We start from the raw sequence: 25,634 nt of genomic DNA, 5'->3' as shown, positions 1-25,634 counted from the left end.
TTGCACCAGGACTGTGTGGTTGTGGGTTCGAGTTAGAAGATGCCTCCACGAAGAGAGCATGGCGGAAGGGCCAGAGCTATTAATCCTGAGGAGGTTAGAAACCTCCAGAGGCAAGTACAAGCATTGCAAGAGTAGCTTCGTAGAGGAGCAAATGTTGCCGCAGGTGACAATAGTAAGGATGACAATGAAGAGGAAGTAATGGGACCAGAAGAGGAAGTTGACGGGGAAGTTCTGAATCCTGTAGAGGAAAGGCTTTTTAGGGCCATTACTAAGTTTGGGAAAAGACCTACAATTGAAGTGGGTATATTTTCAGGAAATCTGAAACCAGATGAGTTGATCGATTGGATCAATGAACTGGAAGAATACTTTGAGTATGAGGATATAAGGGACCCAGATAGGGTTAAGTTTGCAAAGGCCATGCCAAAATCTGGTGGCAAGAGGTTCAACTGGAAAGACTTAGAAGAGGAAAGGAGAAGATCACAAGATGGGATCGCATGGTGGACAAATTGAAGAAGCAGTTCATTCCTGTGGACTACGAGCTTGATCTGTTTAAGAAGATGCATGGGTTAAAGCAAGCAGGAAGATCAGTCCAAGAATATACAGAGGAGTTTTACTGACTCTTGATTAGAGCGGGGCATGCAGAAGCAAATAAGGAGAAGGTTGCTCGTTATATCAGTGGGTTGCGACCTAGCATCCAAGAGGAATTAAGTCTGGTAAGAATGACCAGCGTTGAAGAGGCATACCAGTTTGCCCTACGAGTTGAAGAGAAGCTGAATAAAAGGTTTGAAGGAAGACAAAGAGGGCGCGGTCAAGGAGGAAGGGGAAGCAGTAGATCATCTGAAGGCCGCAATGAAACACAAAAGAAAAATGAAGATGTGGGTACTAGCAGAAACCAGAGGAATGAGGGTTTCAACCGCTCCCATGATCAAGACTTTGGAAATCAAAGAGGAAGAGGTAGAGGACGTGGGCAAGGAAGAGGAGGCTTCCGTGGTACCTGTTTCCATTGCAATGAAGAAGGTCATCGTGCCTTTGAATGCCTTCAACGACAAGGAAGGACAAATAGGAGAGCTGAGGGCCAAGCTAGGGTTGCTCATGTGGATGAGGATGGACAATCATCACATTCAGAGGATGCAAAAGGAGGAGAGACCTTGGTAAATGAAAGAGTCCTACTAAGTGGTGAGAATGAACCAGGACAACGAAGGAGTTTGTTTCGTACCAGATGCAAGTGTGAGGATAAATGTTGTGACGTGATCATTGATGGTGGTAGCACTGATAACCTGGTATCAGAAGAGATGGTCTCTAAGCTAAAGCTCAAGAGGGAGAAACATCCCCAACCCTATCGGATTTCTTGGGTAAAAGATGATCATAAGGTCCTGGTAAGCGAACAATGTTAAGTAAAATTCAAAATTGGGAGTTACCATGATGAAGTTCTCTGTGATGTTATTTCGATGGATGTTTGCCATCTATTGTTGGGTAGACCATGGCAGTTTGATAGACATGCAATACATGATGGACATGCAAACACATACTCTCTGACAAAGGATGGAGTTTGCCACAAATTGAAGCCCATGAAAAAGGAAGGTGAAAAGGTATGTAGCAGTGCTAGGATTTGTCTTGTTGATGGAAGGAAGTTTTTAGATGGCATGAAACATCAGCATATGTGCTATGCTTTGATTCCTAGGAAAGATAAAGAAGGTAGTAGTGAAATACCATTTGAAGTTTCAGATTTACTAGGGGAATTTGGAGATATTATCTCTGATAATGTTCCAGATGGATTGCCACCAGTAAGGCAAATCAGTCATCAGATAGATCTGATTCCAGGAGCTAGTTTGCCTAACAAGGCTGCTCACAGGATGACTCCTACCGAAACAGAGGAGCTAAATAGACAGGTTCAGGAGTTGTTGAGGAAGGGCTTGATTCGAGAGAGCCTGAGTCCATGTGCAGTACCTGCAGTACTTGCACCAAAGAAGGATGGAGAGTGGAGGATGTGTACAGATTCTCGAGCTATAAATAGGATAACCATCAAGTACCGGTTTCCTTTACCAAGGATGGATGATCTTATGGACTGCTTGAGTGGAGCTCAGTACTTCACAAAGATAGATCTGAAGAGTGGCTATCATTAGATACGGATTCGAGAAGGAGATGAGTGGAAAACAGCCTTCAAGACCAAGGAAGGTCTTTATGAGTGGTTAGTCATGCACTTTGGATTGACGAACGCCCCAAGCACCTTCATGCAGCTCATGAATGAGGTACTTAAGAAGTTCTTGGGAAAATTTGTTATTGTCTATTTGGATGATATTTTAATTTTCAGCAAGACTTTGGAAGAACATTTACTGCATATTCGTAGTGTCCTTGAAAGGCTAAGGGAAGAGAAACTGTTAATTAATCTAAAGAAGTGTGTCTTTGCAAAAAGGGAGTTAGTCTATTTGGGATTTGTTATATCACCTGGAGGTTTCAAAATGGATCCAGAGAAAGTAAAAGCCATCTTGGAATGGCCTACTCCAAGGTCTGCTACTGAGGTAAGATCATTTCATGGTCTGGTTAGTTTTTACAAGAAGTTTATTAAGAATTTCAGTGGCATATGTGCACCCCTAACTGATACAATAAGAGGGGATAGAAAAGAGTTCAAATGAACTGCAGCAGCTGCGAGAAGTTTTGAATTGCTGAAGAAGAAGGTGACTGAACAGCCTGTGTTGGCACTTCCAGATTTTAGAAAAATATTCCAGGTGGATTGTGATGCTAGTGGTAGCGCTATTGGGGCTGTATTAAGCCAAGAAGGTAAGCCTATTGCATATTTTAGTGAAAAATTGAATGATGCAAACAAGAAGTATTCTGTTTATGATCAAGAGTTCTATGCAATAGTTCAGGCCTTAAAGAAATGGAGGCATTATTTATTGCCAAAGGAATTTGTTTTGTATACTGATCATCAGGCATTACAGTACCTAAATAGCCAAGGTAAATTGAATCAGAGGCATATGAAGTGGGTAGAATTCTTGCAGAGTTATACATTTGTGTTGAAGCATAGAAGTGGAAAATCTAACAGGGTTGCAGATGCACTAAGTAGGAGACAGTTGTTGCTTACAACAATGCAAGTTGAAGTAGTTGGGTTTGATGAACTCAAGAATTTGTACCCCGAGGATCCTGATTTTGCTGAAGCATGGAAAGCTTGTAAAGAACCTATTGCTGTAGATAGAACCAAGTGGTTAGACTATTTGATTCAGGATGGCATGTTGTTCAAAGGTAGTCAATTGTGCATTCCAAGGAGTTCCATGAGGGAAAATTTGATTAAGAAGAAACACAGTGGAGGGATGGCAGGACATTTTGGTCGGGATAAGACCATTGCCATTCTTAGAGAACATTATTTTTGGCCTCAAATTACACAGGATGTGAAGAAGTTTGTACAAAGTTGCCAGGTTTGTCAAGTTGCCAAGGGGTTTAGTCAAAATACTGGCCTATATCAGCCATTGCCTGTTCGATTGCCAAGGACACAAAGGGGTAATGACTCAGTATTCGTGGTGGTTGATAGGTTCTCCAAAATGGCACATTTCATTCCATGCCACAAAACTCATGATGCTGTCCATATTGCAGACTTGTTTTCCAAAGAGGTGGTAAGACTAAATGGTCTTCCAAAGAGTATAGTTTCTGACAGAGATACTAAATTTGTGGGGTATTTCTGGAGGACATTGTGGAAGAAGTTGAGGACAGACTTGAAATTCAGTTCCACGCATCACCCACAGACTGATGGCCAAACAGAAGTGGTAAATAGAAGTCTGGGCAATTTGCTGAGATGTTTAGTTGGAGATAAGCCCAAGGGATGGGATTTGATTCTACCACAGGCAGAGTTTTCTTATAATAACTCTGTAAATAGGAGTACTGGAAAATCACCATTTCAAATTGTATATGGGAATAGCCCAAGGACTGCACCAGAATTGAGGAAGATAGAACAAGGGGAGAGGACAAGTGCTGAAGCTGAAGAATTTGCTGAACACATCAAGCGTCTACATGAGGAGGTTCAAGCACACATTATCAAGATGAATCAAGAGTATAAAGCTAGGGCTGATCAAAGGAGAAGACATAAGGAATTCCAAGTAGGGGATCTAGTCATGGTGCACTTACGAAAAGAAAGATTTCCAGTTGGTACTTACAACAAGCTGAAAATGAAGAAATTTGGCCCCTGCAAAGTTTTGAAGAAACATGACTCAGCAAATGCATATGAGTTGGAGCTGCCAGATGATATTCACATTTCTCCCATTTTCAACATTGCAGATTTAACAGAGGATCATGATGATGGTGCAGATGAGGAGCTGGTTTTAGAGCCATGTCCAATTCCTGCTTCTAAGAAGGAGGAGATAGAAGACATTCTAGATCATCGTGTGGGTAGGAGTACCAGAAACAGGCAGTATGAAGAGTATTTGGTCAAATGGAAAGGACGGTCGATCGAGGACTCAACTTGGATTTCAGCAGCTGAGGTTTCCCATTTGGGATTTCCTCTACCATTCATAAATTCAATCTACCCTGGGTGTCTGATGCAGGAGCATCCAGAGGTATAAGGGCAATCTTGTGTCACCCAAAAAAAAAAATGTACTTAGACTTAGTTTCTGTTTCATGTCTTTACATTTTTGGATACCCATTTGGCTCAAATAAAGGTTCCAACTCTCATAGTTCAACTATCAGTGCGTTTGAAAATTCCGAAAAAATAGGAGCATGTATTTGGGCCATCATTTCGGTAAACTAGAAGGTGTGAATCGGCCAGATGAATGTAATCATGATTTAGAGCATTCCAGAAAAAGAATCAGGTCAATAGGCCCCACGGTTTGAAAGTTATTGCAGCTTTTCGGGTTTTGGAGACCTCCTAAGAATGCTTCGAAGTCAGGTTTGGGGCATTAAATGACCTCGAAAAGGGTCGAAAAATGGGGGACGAGCAAAGCTCGTTCATAGGGCTATAGAGCGCTTCGAGAGCTTTCCAAAAATGTAAACGGTTCGTCAATCGGAGCTACGGTTCAAAAGTTATACCTCCCGGAAGTTCGGTTACCATTTTTGGATTCTTCTAGATTTGCACCGACTTCTAACGCAACTTCCGGAACCTTCTATTTCGTCGGTGGATACCTACTAGCACTTTCTAAAATGTACTCCTAGTCCTTAACCCTCCGGGGACTATTTAAGGAGATTTCTGGCATTGTAAGCAGTTCGGAGTGGAGTTTGAGAGGAGGTGCTAAAAGGAGAAATATTCTTCAGATTTATGCTATTGTAAGCCCTTAGGGCATGTTCTGAAGTTTATTTTCTCTGTACTATTTGTACTAGCTTATTTTCTCAGTTAATATAATTTCCCTTTTCTATTGTGTCCATTCTGTTCTTGGGTTGTGTCCCCATCAGAGTTTGACAAGCGAAGACATATACAGCAGCACTTATACTCATTGGACACGATTAATAATTGGACAGAGCCTGCGATCATATCACTGGCTCTAGAGTATGCATATCATCATCAAGCAAATTATCGAAAGCGTGGAGTAAAAAACATCATCACGTGAATATGGTGTAGAAAGTGTATTAAACTTTGCACGTTTTTATGGATTACAAAATTTACAGAATATTGTTCAGAAAATAAAAGCGGGAAAATATGAATATCATTTTGTGGAGGTCATGGTTTGTCCTGCAAGTTGCTTGAATGGTGGAGGATCCACAATATTGGGTTGCCAATAAAAATGATGATGACCATTGTTCAGGAGCACTAATGTGATCAGGCAGATGGGACCACAATGGACGGAACCAGTTGAATATGGGATCATGTTCTGCAGATTGAAGCAACAAAAGACAAAAGCTTTCGAAAACTAGGATAAATCATCGATTGGTCATTGGAGTTTTATGGAGGTAAATAAAAGGCAAGAGGAAAGTTTGTTAATAGCGTTGCTGAAACCCATGATGATGCAAGGAAATAATCGATGGTTAAGCAAAAAATAATAATAATAAAATTAAAACCCGATCAATTATCATAAAAAGGGGTGTAATTTATTTTTATAAGGAAGTGACTTTTGAGTTTGAAAAGTCACACTTCTTTAATTTTTAAGATATAAGTAATGAGAGAAATGTAAAGTAACAAGACATATTTGATATTAGACAAGAAGAAATATTTTATATTCATTTGTATGGAGGGATAAGGAATTTTAAATATGGCTTTGTAATATTAAATTCTAATTTTATATTTTAATGATAACTAAAAGGCCCTTTGTTTATTTTTTCTAAAGGCATGAAGATTTAAACTTCAGTTGATTGATCCTTTATAATCATTTTTTTATTATGTAAACAAATTATGTCAGAGAAGTGGACGTGGTCATCTATGGCATTTTTATCTCGATCATCGCAGATATTGTGAAATATTTAATTGTTTCCAAATCTGTGTCCATACTATCTCCCCAACTTTAGGAGTTAAAGCGCAATCTAGACTAGTTTAGAATTTTGTATATATATACTTGATCCTTCGCGTCTTGATTGTTTCTAGTTTATGTGCATAGAACATTATAAAATTGTATGTTATAATATTCATTGTAGTTGACTCTATTGCTCGAATAAGCTAAAGAACTGGTATTTTATCATTGAAGTATTGGATTTATATTTGAAGTCATAAAATCTATAACATCCTTACAGACCTCAAATCCATTATTAACCTTATACAATTCATTTCAAACCATCACACAAACTCTACATTAGTCGAGTTCAAAGACCTTGCTAGCCAGAGAATTCACCAAAGATTAAATTCGCTATAGAAAAGTCTTAAACCAAGCAGTCAGGGTTTGAGGAGAAGGTCTACCTGCCTAGGTGTAGTGAAGCTTGTAGTGCAAGGGAATCAAGGTGATTCTCGTTCGTTGAACATAACTGATTGCGGAATCCTATCAGAGAAGTGACGGACTCTTGGATTTCCAGTTTGCGGTTTTGGGAACCAAGTCCATAGTTCCAAGAATCACAACGATTCATGCGATTCACGCGATTCGGCGATTCGATTCAAGCCAAACGATTTTTTGTGAATCGGTGAATCGAATCAGCGATAAAGGGTTTATGAAGTAAGTTACTCACTAAATTTCAAGGGTTTTTTAAATTTTTCGATTCATGGCCGATTCGATTCCGATTCATGGCCGATTAATGATTTGATTCGGCCTTGCCGATTTTGATCCGATTCCGATTCTTGTTACTTTGGAACCAACACAACCAATGGCTTTCTTCCCTGGTGGAAGATCAGAAAGGACCCAGGTGTTATCCTTCAACATGCTCTAGTGTTCAGATGTCATGCCATGTTCCCACTTTGGAATTCCTTTAGCCTCGGAATATGTTTGAGGTTCAACACATTGTGAAGGTTGCCCATGAGAGCAAAGTTAATAGACTCTGTAGGTTTGCTCTTTTTCCGAGTAGTTCTCCCATCAATGAGCTCATTATCATAAAGATCAACAGTGGCTTAGCCCACCACGTAGGTCGGAGAGAAGAATGACCAACATTAGTATCAAGAGATGCTCTATGATCAGGTTCCTCATCAAAAGAATCTGGATGAAACTCAAGTGAAGCATTCACAAAACTGGGTGATCCTGCAGGAGAAGTTGGAGGTGTATGTACAGGGATCACTAGTATAATTAGAGTTGCAGAAGCTAGTAGAGCCCTCCCATCAGGTGGACCTAATGAAAGTCTAACTCCCAAATCATGAGCCTTCATAGGCTGGTCTGTTGGATCAAGAACAGGAGAAACAGGCATGAATGGTCCTCATTGCTCATCGAAGACTACATCACGACTTTACAAGAGACAAGATGTCTCAATGTCAATCAAGTGGTAGGCTTTGTGAAGACTATTGTATCCAACAAGCATGAGTTTCTGACTCTTGGCATCCAACTTGGTGCAAGACGCATCAGGGATCCAAACAAAAGCAAGGGAGCCAAAAACCTTCAGGTGACTAATTCTAGGCTTGCGACCTAACCAAGCCTCTTCCAGAGTTTTACCTTTGACCACCACTTTGGTGGATCAATTCAAAAGATAGACTACAGTGTTAACTGCTTGTGCCCAAAACTTCTTTGGGACATGCCTGTGTTCAAGCATGGATCGAGCCATCTCAGTGATTGTTCAGTTCTGACATTCAACTATGTAACATCACATTTTTCTTGAGTCTTAATTAACAACTAACATATCAAAGAAATACAGTTATTACTTCATTTTCATAGGAAAACAGTTATATCAGTTATGTTCATGTGGATGAGATTAACAGTTACAATTACTTAACGGAAAACTCATAACTAACATCTGAAAACACCATCAATGAATTTACTATAGAAATTAAAATCTACATACCATGGAATTCGAACCGAAAATCAATGTAAAGATGCTTTTGCAATCACCCCGATTAGTCCACAAATATCACTTAGGATCAACTGATGATTACCATCAAATACCACTATATCATTTAGGGCATCACATACCACACTATCAATTAGAACATCAATTACCATTGGATCATTTAGGGCATCATATACCACTATATCAATTAGGACATCAATTACCATTGGATCATTTAGGGCATCAGATACCACTATATCATTTAGGGCATTAGATACCACTGTATCACTTAGGACATCAAATATCACTGTATCACATAGGGCATCAAATACCGCTGTATCATTTCTTTTCTTCCCATTGCTAACTGTGGCAATAACATAAGATTAGAAGATATGCTCATATTCATTATTCATATAAATGAAAGACTGAAATAACAATCCATCAGATAGATCTATCTCTTGCAACTAAATATATTCCACGTTCAATTAGAAGATCAATTGATCTAACTGGTTGCCAATTATATTGACGATAAGAGTTGCTTTCATTTAAAGAAATAACTATAATGATGATACAACTCAATTAATCTTACCTTCTATTTGAATATATATCATAAAAGTAAAAATACCTATCTTCGACAAACATTTGAATGCATAGCTTATCTTTATCCGATGCATGTCCGACATCTTGTGGAGAAGGGAAACATTGTCAGGCGCTTAACCACCCAACCTCCGACCATAACTTATCCCTACACAATCTCTAACGAGAAAGGCCCTCCCTACCCAAAATAGACATGGAACATCTTATCATCCACTAAGCATCCTGGTATCTAATCACACCACTCGACTTGACAATAAACATGATCATGCATGAGCTATTAAATGATATTATACCAGATTTAATGTATTATCTCTGACTTTTATTTCTATGTCATTGCAAACTCCATCTCACCTCTTCACCTTTTCCATGGCTATACAGCTGGTGAATCCTAGGTGCTTAGATCCCAGAGCAATTGGCTATGTCTGTTGATTCTCAACTAATTCATGAATATATATATATATATATATATATATATATATATATATATATATATATATATATATATATATATATATTCCAGCTTATCACAATCTACGTTTTGAAAAAGGTATTCTTAAAGATTTGCAGAAAATTTTGTGTTAATTCCAAGGGCATAATGATTCATGGATTCATATCATGGTTATTTGGCTTTTACTTGCCATGAACAATTCTAATTTAAAGAGGATCAATCCTATAATATCAAACAAGACATAATCATGATAAATATTGTAGCTTACTACCATGTAATTCGATGTTATTACACCGTTGATCAAAAAAAACCGTATCTGAAATATTGGATTTTGGGTATTCCACATAACCTGGATTAATTCGTAATTGTTGCCTTGTTGGATGCTTAGCTACCTGCCTCTCCTTTGCTTGCAAAATACCTATCGCAGTCTCAACATAAGAGTGCTTACGATTTCCAGCAAAATAACTGAGTGGATAAGAAATTGTGGGAAAGAATAATGTAATGGTATAGACTGGTAATAGCAGGGATATCAGCACTAACAAGGAGGTAATCGATAAAGTGGAAGAAGGCGGAAATGATCACAGAAGTTGTATACATGAACAAGATAGTCGAGTGTTGTAGGAAATAAGAATAGAGTGTTGCTTTTCCATCTCCTTCGACTTCAAAATATAAGAAGAGTGACATGACTCCTCGACTTCCAAGAAGCTGTAACATAAAGGAAATGTATTGGCTCTCGGACACCAAATAAATGTGCCAAGTGTTAAATTGGTTTCAAACAAGAAAAAGAAAGAAAAAAGGTTGGAAGAAGATTTGAAGGTTTAAAATCAAAATTATTATAGTTTATATTTATCTACGTACATGTAGATATATTTGTGAGGTGGCATCATTATATTATAAAAAAAACAATGTTAAGGTGTCACTTTATATTTATCTATATGTGTACATACATAGGTATATATTAAAATAATATTGAGAAAGATCAATCAAAACCTTTACGGTACGTATTATATTTTAATTTATTTATTTTATGTTTTAAATTGTTTATTTAATAGCTCATGCAATTCCATCTATTATATCCTGGTGTTCAAGTGGTTTGGTCCTCAACCATAGTGATTCACAATTCATAGCCATTTGCCCAGTGATGGTGATGCTCCTGTGCCCAATTCTTTTCTGACAATGCTTCCACCCCTTTGAAGTGCTTCCTACAAGGAAATTCTCCGCAGCTAAATCATATTACCATAACAAGTTACTTAATCATAAATAATCACAATAGCTAACCCCCTATTCAATTCCATGAATTCATGATAAATAATCAACTAGCATGTTATCTTCACATGAAATTATAACGACCAATCATCTTACCATTTCGCAGGATTATAACAAATTTAACTATCAATTGACTTCATGTGAACCACAACGGCTATATTTTAAATTAGGTCAAAAATTGCAATGTAACAAACTACACTATTCTGTTGTGGTGTGTGGGGTGTGGTTAACTGGCGTTTGATGCCATGAGTATTCAAGAAGCTAGAGAATGCATTAGAACAAAATTCCCCCCCATTGTCTGATCTAAGAGTACTAATAGGTTTCCCAGGCTCTTTTTTAACTAAAGGTTTAAACTTTTAAAATACTGGAAATGCACCCGGTTTCTTTTTAAGAAAATATACCCACATTTTTTACTGAAATCATCAACGAACAACAGAAAATTCCTGGACCCAAAAACAGGAGTGGCCATAGGGCCACAAACGTCAGCATGAACAAGTTGAAGTACCTAAGAAGCTCGCCAATAATCGCTACTAGTGAAAGGTGTGATGTTGCTTCCCAGCCTAGCATACATCACAAACTCCAAGCTACTAAGTCTGAATCTCTGGCAAACCGAAGACCAAGGACAAGCTCTTCTCAAGCAAGCTGAGAGAGATAACGTACATTTAAGTGCCCATACCACTGATGTTGAGGTGTGCTAATAGAAGACCGCCGAGCAGCCATAGCTAAGTCCCGAGAATCACCAAAATTAATAAGTTGGAAAAGACCATGATCCTCAAGACCCACTGCAACAATACATTGAGTCGCCCTATCAATGATGGTATACTGATGTGAACTGAAGGTAACATCCAACTGTGGAGAATGTCACAGCAACTAACTGACTAAGAGTAGATTTAGTTCGATCCCTGGAACATAGTAGACATCGAGGAAAATGAGATTCCTCCCAGCAGACTGAACCTGAATGTTGTCATTGTAGACAACAATGTACTCTTCTCTGCCACCAAAAATAATAGAATCTGAATAAGGTTGGTAGTCAGTGAACCAACCTCTACAGTGGGTGAAATGACAACAGGTATCTAAATCAGTGTACCAGGCAGACGACTTTACATGATTTGTTGGTCTTTTAGCCATGAAGGTGTAAAAGGCAAATTTTGTCTACTCAGTGTGCTCTGCACTGTTCGCTTTGGGCTGTGAACCTGATTACTTAAATTGGGCAACTAAGCGTTTCCAACATTCAACCTTTGTGTGAAGGAACTTGTGGCAATAGTTGCATTGAATGTTCTTCCAGGAGCTTTCTGAAGCGAGAGCAGAAGACTTCTGCCGAGAAGACTGTTGAGACTTGCCTTTATCCTTCTGAAAGGATTTAGCAGCAAAGGCTTGCTCTATGGAGGTGGAGCTGGAACTGCTACTAAACTGTTGTTTCCATCGATCTTGTTGAAGCAAAAGTGCGCAGAGATCTATGAATTCCAAATCAACACTAGAAGAAGTGATGTTGAGAGTCTCGATAAAATGCTCATAGGACTTGGGTAAACTCCTAAGAGTGATGACCACAGTGTCCTCTTCCTCCATCTTGTGACCAATGACAAGCAACTGATCACGGATTTCCTGAATCCTATTCAAATGAGCCTAGAGCGATGTTCGCTCATCCCTGATAATAGAAAACAGAGTGTTCTTCAAAAAGAAAGCTCTGCTTTTGTCAAAAGTCTCCTGAAGATTCTTGAGATGTGCCCATTTCTCAACAATTGTCTTATCGGATGGAATCTGAGAGAGTTGATCATCAGCTATGGATAATTTGAGAAGCATCACTACCTCCTGATTATTCAAATCCCATGTATCCTGATCAATACTAGGGACAATCGAACGTTGTGTAACACTCAGAGCAATCTGATCAGTATTCTGATATTCAAAAATTGCTATTATCCACTACTTCCAAGTGTCATTATTCTGACTATTGAATTTTGAATTGCTCTCGAGAAAAATATTAGTCAGAGGTGCCATAGCACGTTTTTCAATTAAAAAGTGTGAAAATCTATGAAGGCATGTATTTTGAGGCAAAAAAATGGAAGACCTAGAAAAATTGAAGGGGTACCCAAAAGACAGCTCGAAAAACCCAAAAAGAATATGTTGTTGATTTCTGGATTTGCTGGCTTGAAAATTGAGGCACGAATAATTGAGGCACCCAAAAAAACAGATGACAACTTAGTTGAGATCTCAAAAAACCCACCAATAATCTATAAACAAAATTTGATCCGATATAGAAAATTATGGCTCTGAACAAAAACAGCCCTGCTGAAAAAAAAAACCACAAAAAATGGCAGAAAGGTGCTAAAAAAATAGACGGTAGTTGCAGAAAAATGGTTGTAAGAAGCAGATATCACAGAAAATAATTTTGAAAAATATTGCTCCAATAATTTCGAACAAGAAATTATAAAAAATTTCAAAAAAATTCAAAGAACTGGTTTTGATACCATATTACGAAGAAATTGGTAAAATACATGCTTTACTATTAACAGAGACCAAAAGGTCAATATATACAAAAGAATAAGACAATGTTTCCTTAAGAAACGATCGTAAAGAATCGAAACATTTTATTCTAACTAAAACAAAGCTAAAGAAAGCTAACAGATAACTACAGACTAACTAATATTAGAAGCATTCTAATATTTACAATAGATTACAAATAGATAACCATTAACTAATAATAGGAGCTTATCTATTATCGTAATAGTATGGATGTCCCACATTACTTGCTATAGAAAGTGATGTAGGTAAAGTACGTTGCAAAAACAAAAAATGAATTCCAAAACGGAACATTGATAACAATACAAAATTTTTGAACTCCTTGTATGAATGAGATGAAAAACATTATTAAAGATCAAAAAACATAATAAAGATGCAACTCACAGTATTAGGATTTGGGTCCAAAATTCTTGATATTAGACGTTTTGCCCCTGGAGATAGCTTTTTAGGAATGTGAAATTCTGCTTTGTTAATCTGCAAATCATTCACGTTACTCTAGTATATTGATGAGTGACATATTTGTAGAACAATGAAAATGCTTAACACCATAATAACTTGCAGTCTTTCATTGCTTACTTTTCTGTACAAGGCAATAATATTTGACTCGTCAAAAGGCAAATAACCAGCCAATAAAACAAATAGGATAACACCACATGACCACAAATCTGCAGTTCTGCCATCATAACCCTTGCCACTAATGACCTGCAGACTTGAATTGGCATAGTTTATTATGATATAAATGCAATATGAAAAAAATTTATAAAAATCATATGGAACTCCCACAGTACATTTAAATAATTGAAGCTATACCTCAGGAGCAACATAGTTTGGTGTTCCGCATGTGGTGTGAAGTAAGCCATCGCTCTATGAATTACACCATTAGATCATCAAAATGTGCCATATATTTAGAAGTCAAGATAAAAATCAAATGAATATTGGAATTCATGCAAATCAAATCAAATCAAATCAAAAAATTAGGGATAAGCCAAGAATTGTATAGGCCAAAAATAGCATAATACCAAATACCTCATTCCTTTTGGAACAGTTGCGCATATAAAAAATTTAGTTCTAACATTTTAAGTCATCTAACAACTTATTTAAGAGCTTAATGGTTGTTTGGGAAAAAATAATTGTGTATGAAGATCTGTTAGTGGCATTTTTGGCATAACATAAAAGTTTAAAACAACACTGAAGCAATAGAATGGCTAAACAAAATAATCTTGGAATCCTCTATTGAAAAAATTAAAATTAAAATGAAATATGAGATCCTTGTAACACCACCACTATAGGAAGCTCTTTGAGAACTTAATTGGAAGAGTTTCTATAAAAAGTGGAAAACATCATCATCGTGTAAAATTGTGTGAAATGTAATCCTAGCCAAATGTGAGAAACAACCAAGCATAGTGGAGCATCTTATGTTATGATGATACAATCAGTCTTGCTTTGATGCTATAAAATATGAAAAGGAATAGAACCAAAGAATTTTGTTAATTCTTTATGTGAAATAAAATAAATGAGATGGCAACTTTAGTGAAATTTGAATTAAAGATTGTAGCAAATGCAAAGGACACATGGGGATAGACACATTTCCTAGGCAGCTCAATCTTGAAGTGGAAATAGTTTTAAGTACAGAAGGGCATAAATCCAATGGTGAAATCTATTATCACTGTATGGAACTGAGCTTTCTTTCAATAGCAAGAAGCTGTTTGAGATCAAATGGATTAAAATGACAACGATTAATCACTTAATAGTTTGTCTACTTCAACCTAATAAATGTCATATTGTCCTTAATCAACAATTTTTTTGTATTATATATGGCTTAAAAAAACATAACAATACTATGAAATTCATATGCATGAAATCTACAAAGAATTTTTTTTTGTTAATTCTATTTATAACAAGCTTACCTTTACATCTCTTGAAAGTGCACTCAATCCAAAATCAGAAACCTTAAGATTCCCAAACGTATCTAGGAGCAAATTTTCTGGCTGCAAAATATACAAAGAATAAAATCCAACTTTTCCATTGAATAACTACCTATTTAGACCATGTAAATTTTTCAACCCAACAATATCAACCGAGAGAGGGCCCTATCAGTTAGAGTTATTAATCGAAAATAACAGGTAATAAATCACAAAAAGATTGACAATACCTTCAAGTCTCTGTGATAGACCCCTCTACTATGACAGTAGTCCACAGCATTAATAAGTTGCTGGAAATACCTCCTTGCTTCACCCTCTTTCAATTTTCCAAGGTCATTCTGACAACTCGGAAAAAAAAAAAAAAAAAATCGTACCAGATCCCATTATAAAAAATAAAATGTAAAGCAAGAAATAAGCATAGATGGCATCAAAATCGCAATACAAAAAAAGAAAATTTACATCATTCTTACAATTTTATCAAAGAGCTCTCCTCCAGTTACGAAATCTAACACAATGTAGATCTTTGTCTTACTAGCCATGACCTGACAACCACAATATCAATGAACCACAACATTATTCATTATAATGAGATGTGAAAATAGTTGCCAACAGTACAAAAGTTTGTATATTCTGTAGACATGATTCTCAGACTAAGCATTACTTTTTCAATGGGTCTTTCCATGAACTCTGATGGACTAGAAGACATTATGATTTCTTTATTAAATGGCACTGAAGCATCACATTTTTTTAAACCTTGAATATCATATAGGCGTCACAAGATTCACAACATGAGAAGAAAATTACTCCACGAGACCTGGATGGTTCATTAGTAAGCTTACAATGCACTAATAATTTGTATTATCATGGGTTATCCATTACATGTATGTTATCAATTTTATAGTATTGGTGTCTCTACTTTCACTATTAACTAACTTGATGAAGCTAATGAACAGAAAGGTAATAATCATCCTTTACTGTGAGCTAGTGTAATGTCCCCACTTTCCGATTAGATTCGAATGTTGTAACCTGCAACCATTTGTCAGTACAATATAAAAAAATTGTATGTAAAAAATATTAGCAATATTGGATTTAAGTAAATACTAATCTAAATACTGCCCAAGCTACCCATCCTAATCCTTCGGGAGAGATCCTTTCTCTAATCACCTAACCCTCTATTGAGAACTACGTCCCGATTAGGTAATTGTCATAGAAAGAGCTTCTCCCTTAGGCCTCTTTGCGATCTCTCATAACACTACTTGGTAGAGATCCCACCTCTACCAAGCCTCTAACAAGTCTCTATCTCTGACATATGCATATGTTTGACCACTACAATATATATTGTCACAAAGAGATTCTCTAAAAATCTCTCTCTGGGTTCCCATTTGAAATCCCAACATTCCATTAAGAATGCCCTCTAGTCTCTGAGTTCTCCTTATGAGAAACTTGACATCCATAGTTGGATGCCCCCTACCAAGATTAACTTGGTCTCTATAAGAACTATATAGTTCTTATCTCATTGTAGTTTATATTCTGCTATCTCATAAATATTCGATATGAACATAGATATATTAGACCTCTATGTTTTCTGTGAGTTTGCATTTGATTCTCTGCAATCTTACTCTTCTCTTAGTCTCACTTATATTTTATACTATCTTCTTAATTCTGGAACTAATTTTTACATACTAATGGAGAGTCCTACATGATGATTAGTCCTATGGTGGCCTTTATTCGTTGTGATTGTTTCCTCCATGTTCACACTTCTTATAAATATTGTTGATTATATATGTTGGTGTCTACTTCAGGATAATGTATTTTTATACAACATGAATATTGGTTGTTGTCCTAGTATTATTTATCTTATCTACTTCTCGTTTGTTATCTGACTTCAACTAAGTATCTCCAACTATGTTCTTTCCATTGTTTTCTGCTTTACCACCTATGTTGTCTTTTGTTTTATTCAAATTATCTACTACACGTAATACCTTTGGATTTTCCACATGGCCCAATAATCTTTCATCTTCTATCCTCATTCTCTCTTTATACTTATTTATTTCAGTTTCAATAAATAATATATATTCAAAGACGATCTTTATAGCCTCGTCAACTTTGTACCTCTATAAGATTCATTGCCAAACTTTACTACATATTCTCTCTATATAATTAGTTCACTTTATTGCTTTTAACATCTTCCTGACTGATCTATTATACTGCGAAAATCGGTTATGTTTCTTGTGAGACTACTAGCATTCGCTATCCCTGAGTATTTCCATCTTGATCATTTGCCCATTGACTGTACACACTCTGGAATTCACTTGTGTTCTTCAATCTTAATCGTTGTCCTGTATATGATCTACACATTTCTGAAGTAACTGAATGACTGCATATGTTGCTCGACTCCTGTCCCTTTATCCTCTGCACTAAGTAAATATATTTAATCGTTGTATATATATGTCCATCTGGAATAAATTAATCTACTTCGCTCTTATATATGATTGTATATATCTGTATTGATGTCTTGATTGGCCTGAGTCTTGCTCTTGATTTGTTTAGAATATATTTCCTGGTATGTATTAATCAATATGGATATTACTTGATATGAATCTCTGCTCAATGTATTCATCTGAACTTCTGATTTGATTCTAAATTGCGTTCTATTCTATATTTTGTTCCTTTTGTATGACTTTGCTATATATACTATTTCATATGTTTCTCTAAATAGTCATGTCTTTTCGTGATCCATCATTTTTCTTAGAAAACAAAATGTTATATTATTTATCATATCAATAAATTTTATTATTATAATTATAATTATATTTTATTAGTATTGATTACTAGATAAGTTTAAATTTCTACTTTAAACTTATCTAATGGTGAATATTAATAAATGAATTATATTATTATTTAATATTAATTTATAGCTCAACATAATGATATATACATGAAATTCTCTTGGGAGAGGGTATATTACAGCTTGATTGTGAGTGTTGTACTGCTGTCAGAAGCCACAAATAGCTTATTTCTACTATGTTCTAATAAAGAAAAGGAATCTCAGATACCAAATAGAGAGGTAAAGTACTAAAGGATTCACGAAACCAAAGTTGTGTGTGAAACATAGGACTAAAACAAGGGAAAGCTCTGGTCTAGAAAAGACAAATTTGGTAGAAGATGGTGAACAATCCAATCCATAAATAAGAGAAAGAAGTGAGTCCCCTCACCTGAAAACTTTGTAAAATTGAATTTTAATGGTGCTTTAAAGGGTCACCCAGGTATTGCTGGAAGTGGTTTTGTTCTTAGAGATACAAAAGGGAGCTTTGAGGTCTTTAGTCTTAGCAATCAATGCTAGTAATGGAACAGGCTACAAAGCTTTAGTTGCAAGGTTGGTGGCTGCAGCTCCTCCAAATGTATCAAATATTCAAACCTATGTGTGAAACACTAAAAGGTGATTTGACGATAGCGATCAATGCACTCTAAAAAGAGAACAGCCTAATTGATGACTTTACCATAATGTAAATGAAGCATAGGATTCACAAAAAAATCAAAAATTTAACTTCCAGCACTGCAGGCAAAATTCCTCATTATTTCGCAAACTTTGGTGTTGATCATGACCCTATACAGCTATCTTCAGCCATTTCCCAAATTCCTGGGACAAATCAATTCATCATTTGAATTTTAAGCCTCCTTGAATTGAAGCTAGAGAAGGTTTTTGCTTGGGTGGTATATGGGTATGGTGTGTCTTTCAAGGCTGCTACCTCTCTCTTATGAACATAAGTGTCCCTTGCTTTCATGTTTGATCTTCCTAGGCCATAATTATCACCTTATCTTCTTGAGGATCAGAACCTTACAAATGGTGGTGTGTATTAAGTTCCTTATGGGCATTCACTTTGTGAGGCATGGATATTTGTTATAATTGTGCAAAGCCGGGAGTTCCACTTATGATTGCTGGTGTCTCTCCACATAAGGATTGGCATGTATTCTGGGTCTGCATTGATCATGCCAATATGTGGTAGACTAGTTTGTAGACGTGTATAATGAATGATGCTAGTGGAGAACTGTTTGTGAGACAAGTGTCGTGATGCTGAAGTAAAGACAGGTGGAGTTTGCATCCCACCTAGGAGAGGAGTTGGCACAGACACCATGCTTTCCTCTATATATGTGTGTTCTTCACTGACTGCATTTATGTTAATTATGGCTGTTTTGAGATGACTTTGTGTAAAAATTGGCATCTTCTATCCCTTCAGCTGAACATAGGCTGTCTGCTGCAAATTTTGCTTCCAGAACTGTTTGAGGGATCTTCTCAATCCCAGCTGGAACTTAAAGCAAAAAATATGGCAGAAAAAGGAGTGTGATCACAAGAGTTGGCATTGCCTCTATGTTACATCCCAATTTTTGACCCAATTTAAATTTTCATATAGCCGTTGAGGTTTCTCGTGAAGTCAGTTGACAGTTGGAATTTGTTATAATCATGTGAAATGGTAAGATGGCTAATCGTTATAATTTCATATGAAGATGACATGCTAGTTAACGGTTATGATGATATTCTAAAACTATTACGAATAGTTGGTTATTTTTCATGAATTCGTGGGATTGAAAAGACAATTAGCCGTTACTATCATTTATGAATAACAGCTTGTTATGGTAATATGATTTAACTATGAAGAATTTCCTTGTAGGGAGCACGTCAAAAGGGTGGAAGTATTGTTAGAAAAGAATTAGGCACAGGGGCATCACCATCACTGGGCATATGGGTATGAATCTTGAATCACCATGGTTAAAGACCTAGCGACTTGTATAACAAAATACAATCACTGGACATGCATGAGCTATTGGATAATCTTTAAAACATTTGAACATTCTAACTTAATCAAAGTACATATCTTTAATGGTTTATGATTGACATTCTCATCAATTCAATATAATACATGTATATGTACGTTCGCATAGATATAAAAATAAGGTGACACCTTAGTATTAATTTATACAAGCTTATATCTATTAAAATACTTATATCTAAATATGCATACACCTGAAGAAGATATGGAGATAAATAATCTTCTAGGTGACACAAGTATTTAGATATGCATACCTTAGTAGGTACAACCTTGGATAAATATTAAATATGATGCCATCATAATAATACATACATACATACATACATATATATGTGTATATGTATGTATGTATGTATGTAACTTTATAAATTATGCTTTTGAATAAGTAACCTTCGAGTTCTCTTCCATATTTATTTACTTCCTTATAAGAGACGACAATGTACACTTGGCATTTTAATCGCTGACTCAAGAAGACGATTCTTCTTTTTATAAATTCTCAAGAGTCACAACTTCATGGAAGCCTTTATATTTTCCTTCGAATGTCTTCTTTTATGTATACAAATCGGAAGTTCTGCATTTATACAGCTGTTCTCTTATTATTCTTTTGTCTTTATTGCTGCGAATGTTGGAAGACAAACCGTAGTCAATGTTTTATCTGAGTTTCTCCACTATTACCTCTGCTCCCTCTTTTATTCATCTTTTTATTTTGCTGCGTATGGATTAAGAACTATTCCGAGTCATAACCTTTTACCTAATCAAAGCTCTGCATTTGGATACGTAATTCTAAAGAGCCAACTGAACAAAAATCAAGCCAAGTTTCATACCTTAGTGATCAGGTTATGTGATCAGCTCTCCCATTTCATATTGCTTTATGTACACACTCAAAATTGCAGATGTAAGAATTAGTCGATGTCTTTTGTTTGACTATGTTTTCGAATAGCATATTCGATGAGTCCATTTCTACTTGATTAAGTCTGAATCAAATGTATTTTTATTATGCCAAGATGCTTCTTGATACAGTCGGACTTCATATTTAATCTACATTCTTGTAAATTCTTGAGAAGAAGTTTATGGGTCATAGGAATTGTATTATGACAGTAATGAAATTATATTATTCGTTTTCACCACCTGAAGTTCAGCAGAAGAGTTGAATTATTCTGAGATTTAACACCTAGGACTCACCCAACTAGGTAGCCAAGAAAGAGGTGAAAAGGTGAGAGAAAAACTGCAAGAACATGAAATCAAAATCAAAAGTGATTCAATGAATTTATTACATTTTAAAAAAATCATTAAATAGCTTGTGCATGTCCAATTCATATACTCTGTTGTCAAGTTGAGTGATGGGATTAAGTACCAAGATGCTCAGTGGCTGACAAGGTGTTCCATATCTATTCCGGGTAGGGAGGGTTTTTCTAGTTAGAGAAAGTGTGGGGATAAGTTTAAGATCTGTGGATGGGTTGTTAAGGCCCTTACAATGTTTCCCTCTCCACAAAATGTTAGGACGTGCATCAAACAAAGACAAGTTAAGCATTCAAAAATTTATTGGTAACAAGTAACTTACCTTTATGATGTTTATTCAAGTAAAAAGATAAGATGGATTGATTTATATCTTCGTTTCAGTTATTTTCCTTTATTGAAAGCAACTTTTCTCGTCAATATAATTGGTAACCACTTAGATCGGTTGATCTTCCAACTGAACATGAAATATAACTATATGCAAGAGATAGGTCTATCTAATGGATTGCTATTTCTGTCTTCATTTATTTGAATAATGAATATGAGTGCACCCTCTAACTAAATATTATTGCCATAGTTAGTAATAGAAGGAAAAAGAATGATATAGTGGTATTGATGCCCTAAATGATACAACGATATTTGATGCCCTAAATGATACATAAGTATTTGATGCCTAAATGATACAGTGGTATTTGATACCCTAAATGATTCAATAGTATTTGATGCCCTCAATGATACAGTGATATTGATGCCCTAAAAGATACAGTGGTATTTGATGCCCTAGATGATACATTGGTATTTGTCATTACGATAAAGTAGTATAGCTATTTGCTCCTTAAGAGGTATTTTATGGACTAACCTGGGTTTTGCAGAAGCATCCCTAGACGGTTTTTGGTTTTGAATTCTACAGTATATAGATTTTAAGTTCTTTGGTAAATTCATTAATGGAATCTTCAATTGTTAGTTATGAGATTTCCGTTTAAGTGATTGTAACCATTAATCTCATTCACATGAACATAACCGATATGTCTTCCTATGAATATGAAGTAATAATTGTATTTCTTGGACATGTTAGTTGTTAGTTAAGACCCGAGAAAAGTGGTTGTTACATATGGTATCAGAGCACTAAGTTCGACACTGAACCTTGGACCCAACACTGTTTTAGAGAAATTAAGAATGTAATGTTGAAAAAGATTTGTTTTACGTATCTAGACATTTTACAATCAAGTTGATAAATAGAAAGAAAAACACATTGGAGAATCATCTAGAATAGTCGGGAAGGGCTAAGATGATGATGATGGACAGATGTATAAACTGCAAAATCATAAAAATGAATCAGAACTAAGGAAAATGACATGATTGGCAAGTTAAGTAGTGGTGATCGGGCTGTTCATTTGCCCATCTAAATCCTCGGCCAAGGTCATTTAGAGGCATATTTGCCTAATTTGATTACAAGATGTCGATGGTGCCAATTAATCAGGCATGCTCGCCTATTACTGAGCGAACATTCTAAACACCAATATACTAGGATGGCAGGACCAAAATGGAAAATGTGTCTTATCCTAGTAGGGAGGGCCATTCTCAATAGAGAATGAAAAGATTAAACTAGGTCCAAATGTCGAGGCTTGCACAATACAAACCAATTAGTATAACCCTGATGTGGTGTTATCTAAACCCTGATGATGGCTAGATATTTCTTTTCAGTTGCATGTTTCCAGCATTATACTTTTTGCAAATATATTCCTGTTCATGAGAAATGGTAGTAATATTTTGTTATCTATTTTAAACTCAAACTAAAAGAAAACTAAAATTGTGAACCATGATTTTGAGAACTCTTTTAATTTAATAATGATAATCCTTTCTGATGTTGATTAAATGATAAGAAGGCCATTCTGTGCTCCAGTATGGTGTAAGCACATTTGCATAACTAAAACTATCAATGTTTATTTATAGATGTAACTTTTGTTTGGCTTAAGATTTTTTTCCTTGAAACTTTACACTGACAAGATGGGCATGAAAGCCTAGGTCACACAAATAAACTTACAAATATTTACAGGCAACTAATGAGCATGCTCAAATGAGCTACTCAATAAGAACCCTATGTAAATTTGTTTCAGATGCTTATGATCAATCCAAGACCCAAAGATGGGTTGAGCTAAGAAATTTCAGCATGAAAGGTAGAGTTTCATGGAAATGTAAGAGATTTGTGGACTCAGAGTCTTCGCCACAATCGGAATATGGTAGAGAAAACATACAAGCATCAAGTTGCACCCCGTCTCAGGAATTGCATGTGGGCAAGTAATCCAAGTGCTAAGAGATTGGGATACATATAGTGTGGTACCATGTTAAACATGTTTCTAACTTTTGACACCCTATTACATGCATATAATACACGTGATATTGATGTATATGGTAATGTTATGGTAATGAGATAACAAGATATACTAAGTTGTTTTATATTGTTTTAGAGATGAAGTATATTTCTATCATGAGATGATTATTCTGATAAAATGTTATTTGATCAGATGGGCCTGAAGGCTGAGGTTACATAAATGGAAAAACATGGATCTATTAACCTTTTTTCAGGTGTAAGTTTACAAGGATGATCTACTCATTAATGAGTACCATATGCCAAATGGTATGTATGAGAGATTTAATTTATGTGATCAAGTTATGATCTAGAACATGTTAGTTGAGGAATTATAAATTTTGAATACTTACCTTGCTCTCAGTTATTTAACACTGAAAATTCTCTTATATGAAGATATCAATATGAGAGTTGAACTAACGATATGGTGAGTGTCTCGATGAGTGAGACAGGAATATGAAAGAGAATATCCTAAAACATGATCAACTCAAGTGATGCTAATATGACCGCAAGTACAGTAAAGTAAACTCGGGTGAGTGTGTGTTTAATTTTATGATATCATGCAAGCATCTTTCTGGAATAATTCAAGTAAAGGAATAATAGACCTTGACTTTTGGTCATGACGTAGATTTTGATTCAAATTTGAAAAGAAATGATATCATGATGCTATGTATACGTTTTGTATTTGGAATATATTTTTTAGTGCCTAAAATTGCAAAGATCATCGAGGATGACAAAACACAAAGGGCAATGGTACGTTACATCCCAATTTTGGCCCAATTTTTAAATGCTCCTTTATAACGTTCATTACAATTTCAAGTTCATCGAGGACAATGAAACACAAGGGAAATGGTATGTTACATCCCAATTTTTGACCCAAATTAAATGTTCATATAGTCGTTGAGGTTTCTTGTGAAGTCATTTGACAGTTGGAATTTGTTATAATCACGTGAAATGGTAAGATGCTTAATTGTTATAATTTTATATGAAGATGACATGCTAGTTAACCGCTATGACGATATTTTAAAGCTATTGTAGATAGCTAGTTATTTATCATGAATTGATGGGAATTGAAAAGGCGGTCAGCCGTTACGATCATTTATGAATAATAACTTGATATGGTAATATGATTTAACTGTGGAGAATTTCCTTGTAAGGAGCATGTCAAAGGGGTGGAAGCATTGTCAGAAAAGAATTGAGCACAAGGGCATCACCATCACTAGGCAAATGAGCATGAATCTTGAATCACCATGGTTAAAGACCTAGCGACTTGTATGACAAGATACAATTAGTGGACACGCATGAGCTATTGGATAATCTTTAAGACATTTTAACATTTTAACTTAATCAAAGTACATACCTTCAATGGTTTATGATTGACATTCTCATCACTTCAATATATTACATGTATATGTATGTTGGCATAGATATAAAAATAAGGTGACACCATAGTATTAATTTATACAGGCCTATATCTATTAAAATATGTATATCTAAATATGTGTACACCAGAAGATATGGAGATAAATAATCTTCCAAGTGGCAATCGTATTTAGATATGCATACCTTAGTAGGTACAACCTTGGATAAATATTAAATATGATGCCATCATAATAATAAATATGTGCAAATATATATATATATATATATATATATATATATATATATATATATATATATATATATATATTTATTTATTTATTTATTTATTTATTTATTTATTTATTTAAATAACTTTATAAATTATCCTTTTGAGTAAGTAACCTTCAAGTTCTCCTCCATATTTATTTACTTCCTTATAAGAGACGAGAATGTAAACTTGGCATTTTTATCAGAGACTCAAGAAGACGATTCTTCTTCTTTATATAACTGCTCAAGAGTCATGGCTTCTTGGAAGGCTTTATATTTTCCTTCGAGTGTCTTCTTTTATATATACAAGTCAAGAGTTCTGCGTTTATACGGCTGTTCTCTTATTATTCTCTCATCTTTATTGCTGCAAATGTTGGAGGACAAGTCGTAGTCATTGTTTTATCTGAGTTTCTGTACAATTACCTCTGCCCCCTCTTGTATTCATCTTTTTATTTTGCAGCGTATGGATTAAGAACTATTCTGAGTCATAGCCTTTTACCTTATCAAAGCTCTAC

General features: G+C 35.5%; 1 protein-coding gene across 7 annotated transcripts in view; it reads right to left on the bottom strand.

The window, feature by feature from the left end:
* LOC149562951 (CBL-interacting protein kinase 32-like) overlaps positions 1-25,634 on the bottom strand; it is a 227,957-nt gene that overhangs the window by 108,562 nt on the left and 93,761 nt on the right. For all 7 annotated transcript variants that reach the window (XM_089826399.1, XM_089826398.1, XM_089826400.1 and 4 more), the window contains exons 3-8: positions 15,528-15,599; positions 15,288-15,395; positions 15,043-15,123; positions 13,946-13,999; positions 13,712-13,837; positions 13,520-13,609 (exon numbers count right to left, since the gene is read on the bottom strand). In XM_089826399.1, coding sequence (XP_089682525.1) covers positions 13,520-13,609; positions 13,712-13,837; positions 13,946-13,999; positions 15,043-15,123; positions 15,288-15,395; positions 15,528-15,599 — 531 coding nt within the window. The remainder of the gene's footprint in view (positions 1-13,519; positions 13,610-13,711; positions 13,838-13,945; positions 14,000-15,042; positions 15,124-15,287; positions 15,396-15,527; positions 15,600-25,634) is intronic.

This window comes from Cupressus sempervirens, chromosome 4 (genome assembly GCF_028749045.1).
Source record: "Cupressus sempervirens isolate cs-2001-9-10 chromosome 4, ASM2874904v1, whole genome shotgun sequence".
Taxonomy (NCBI): Eukaryota; Viridiplantae; Streptophyta; class Pinopsida; order Cupressales; family Cupressaceae; genus Cupressus; species Cupressus sempervirens.
Note: the sequence above shows the minus strand (reverse complement) of the source record. Positions and strands in the feature narration are given on the sequence as shown.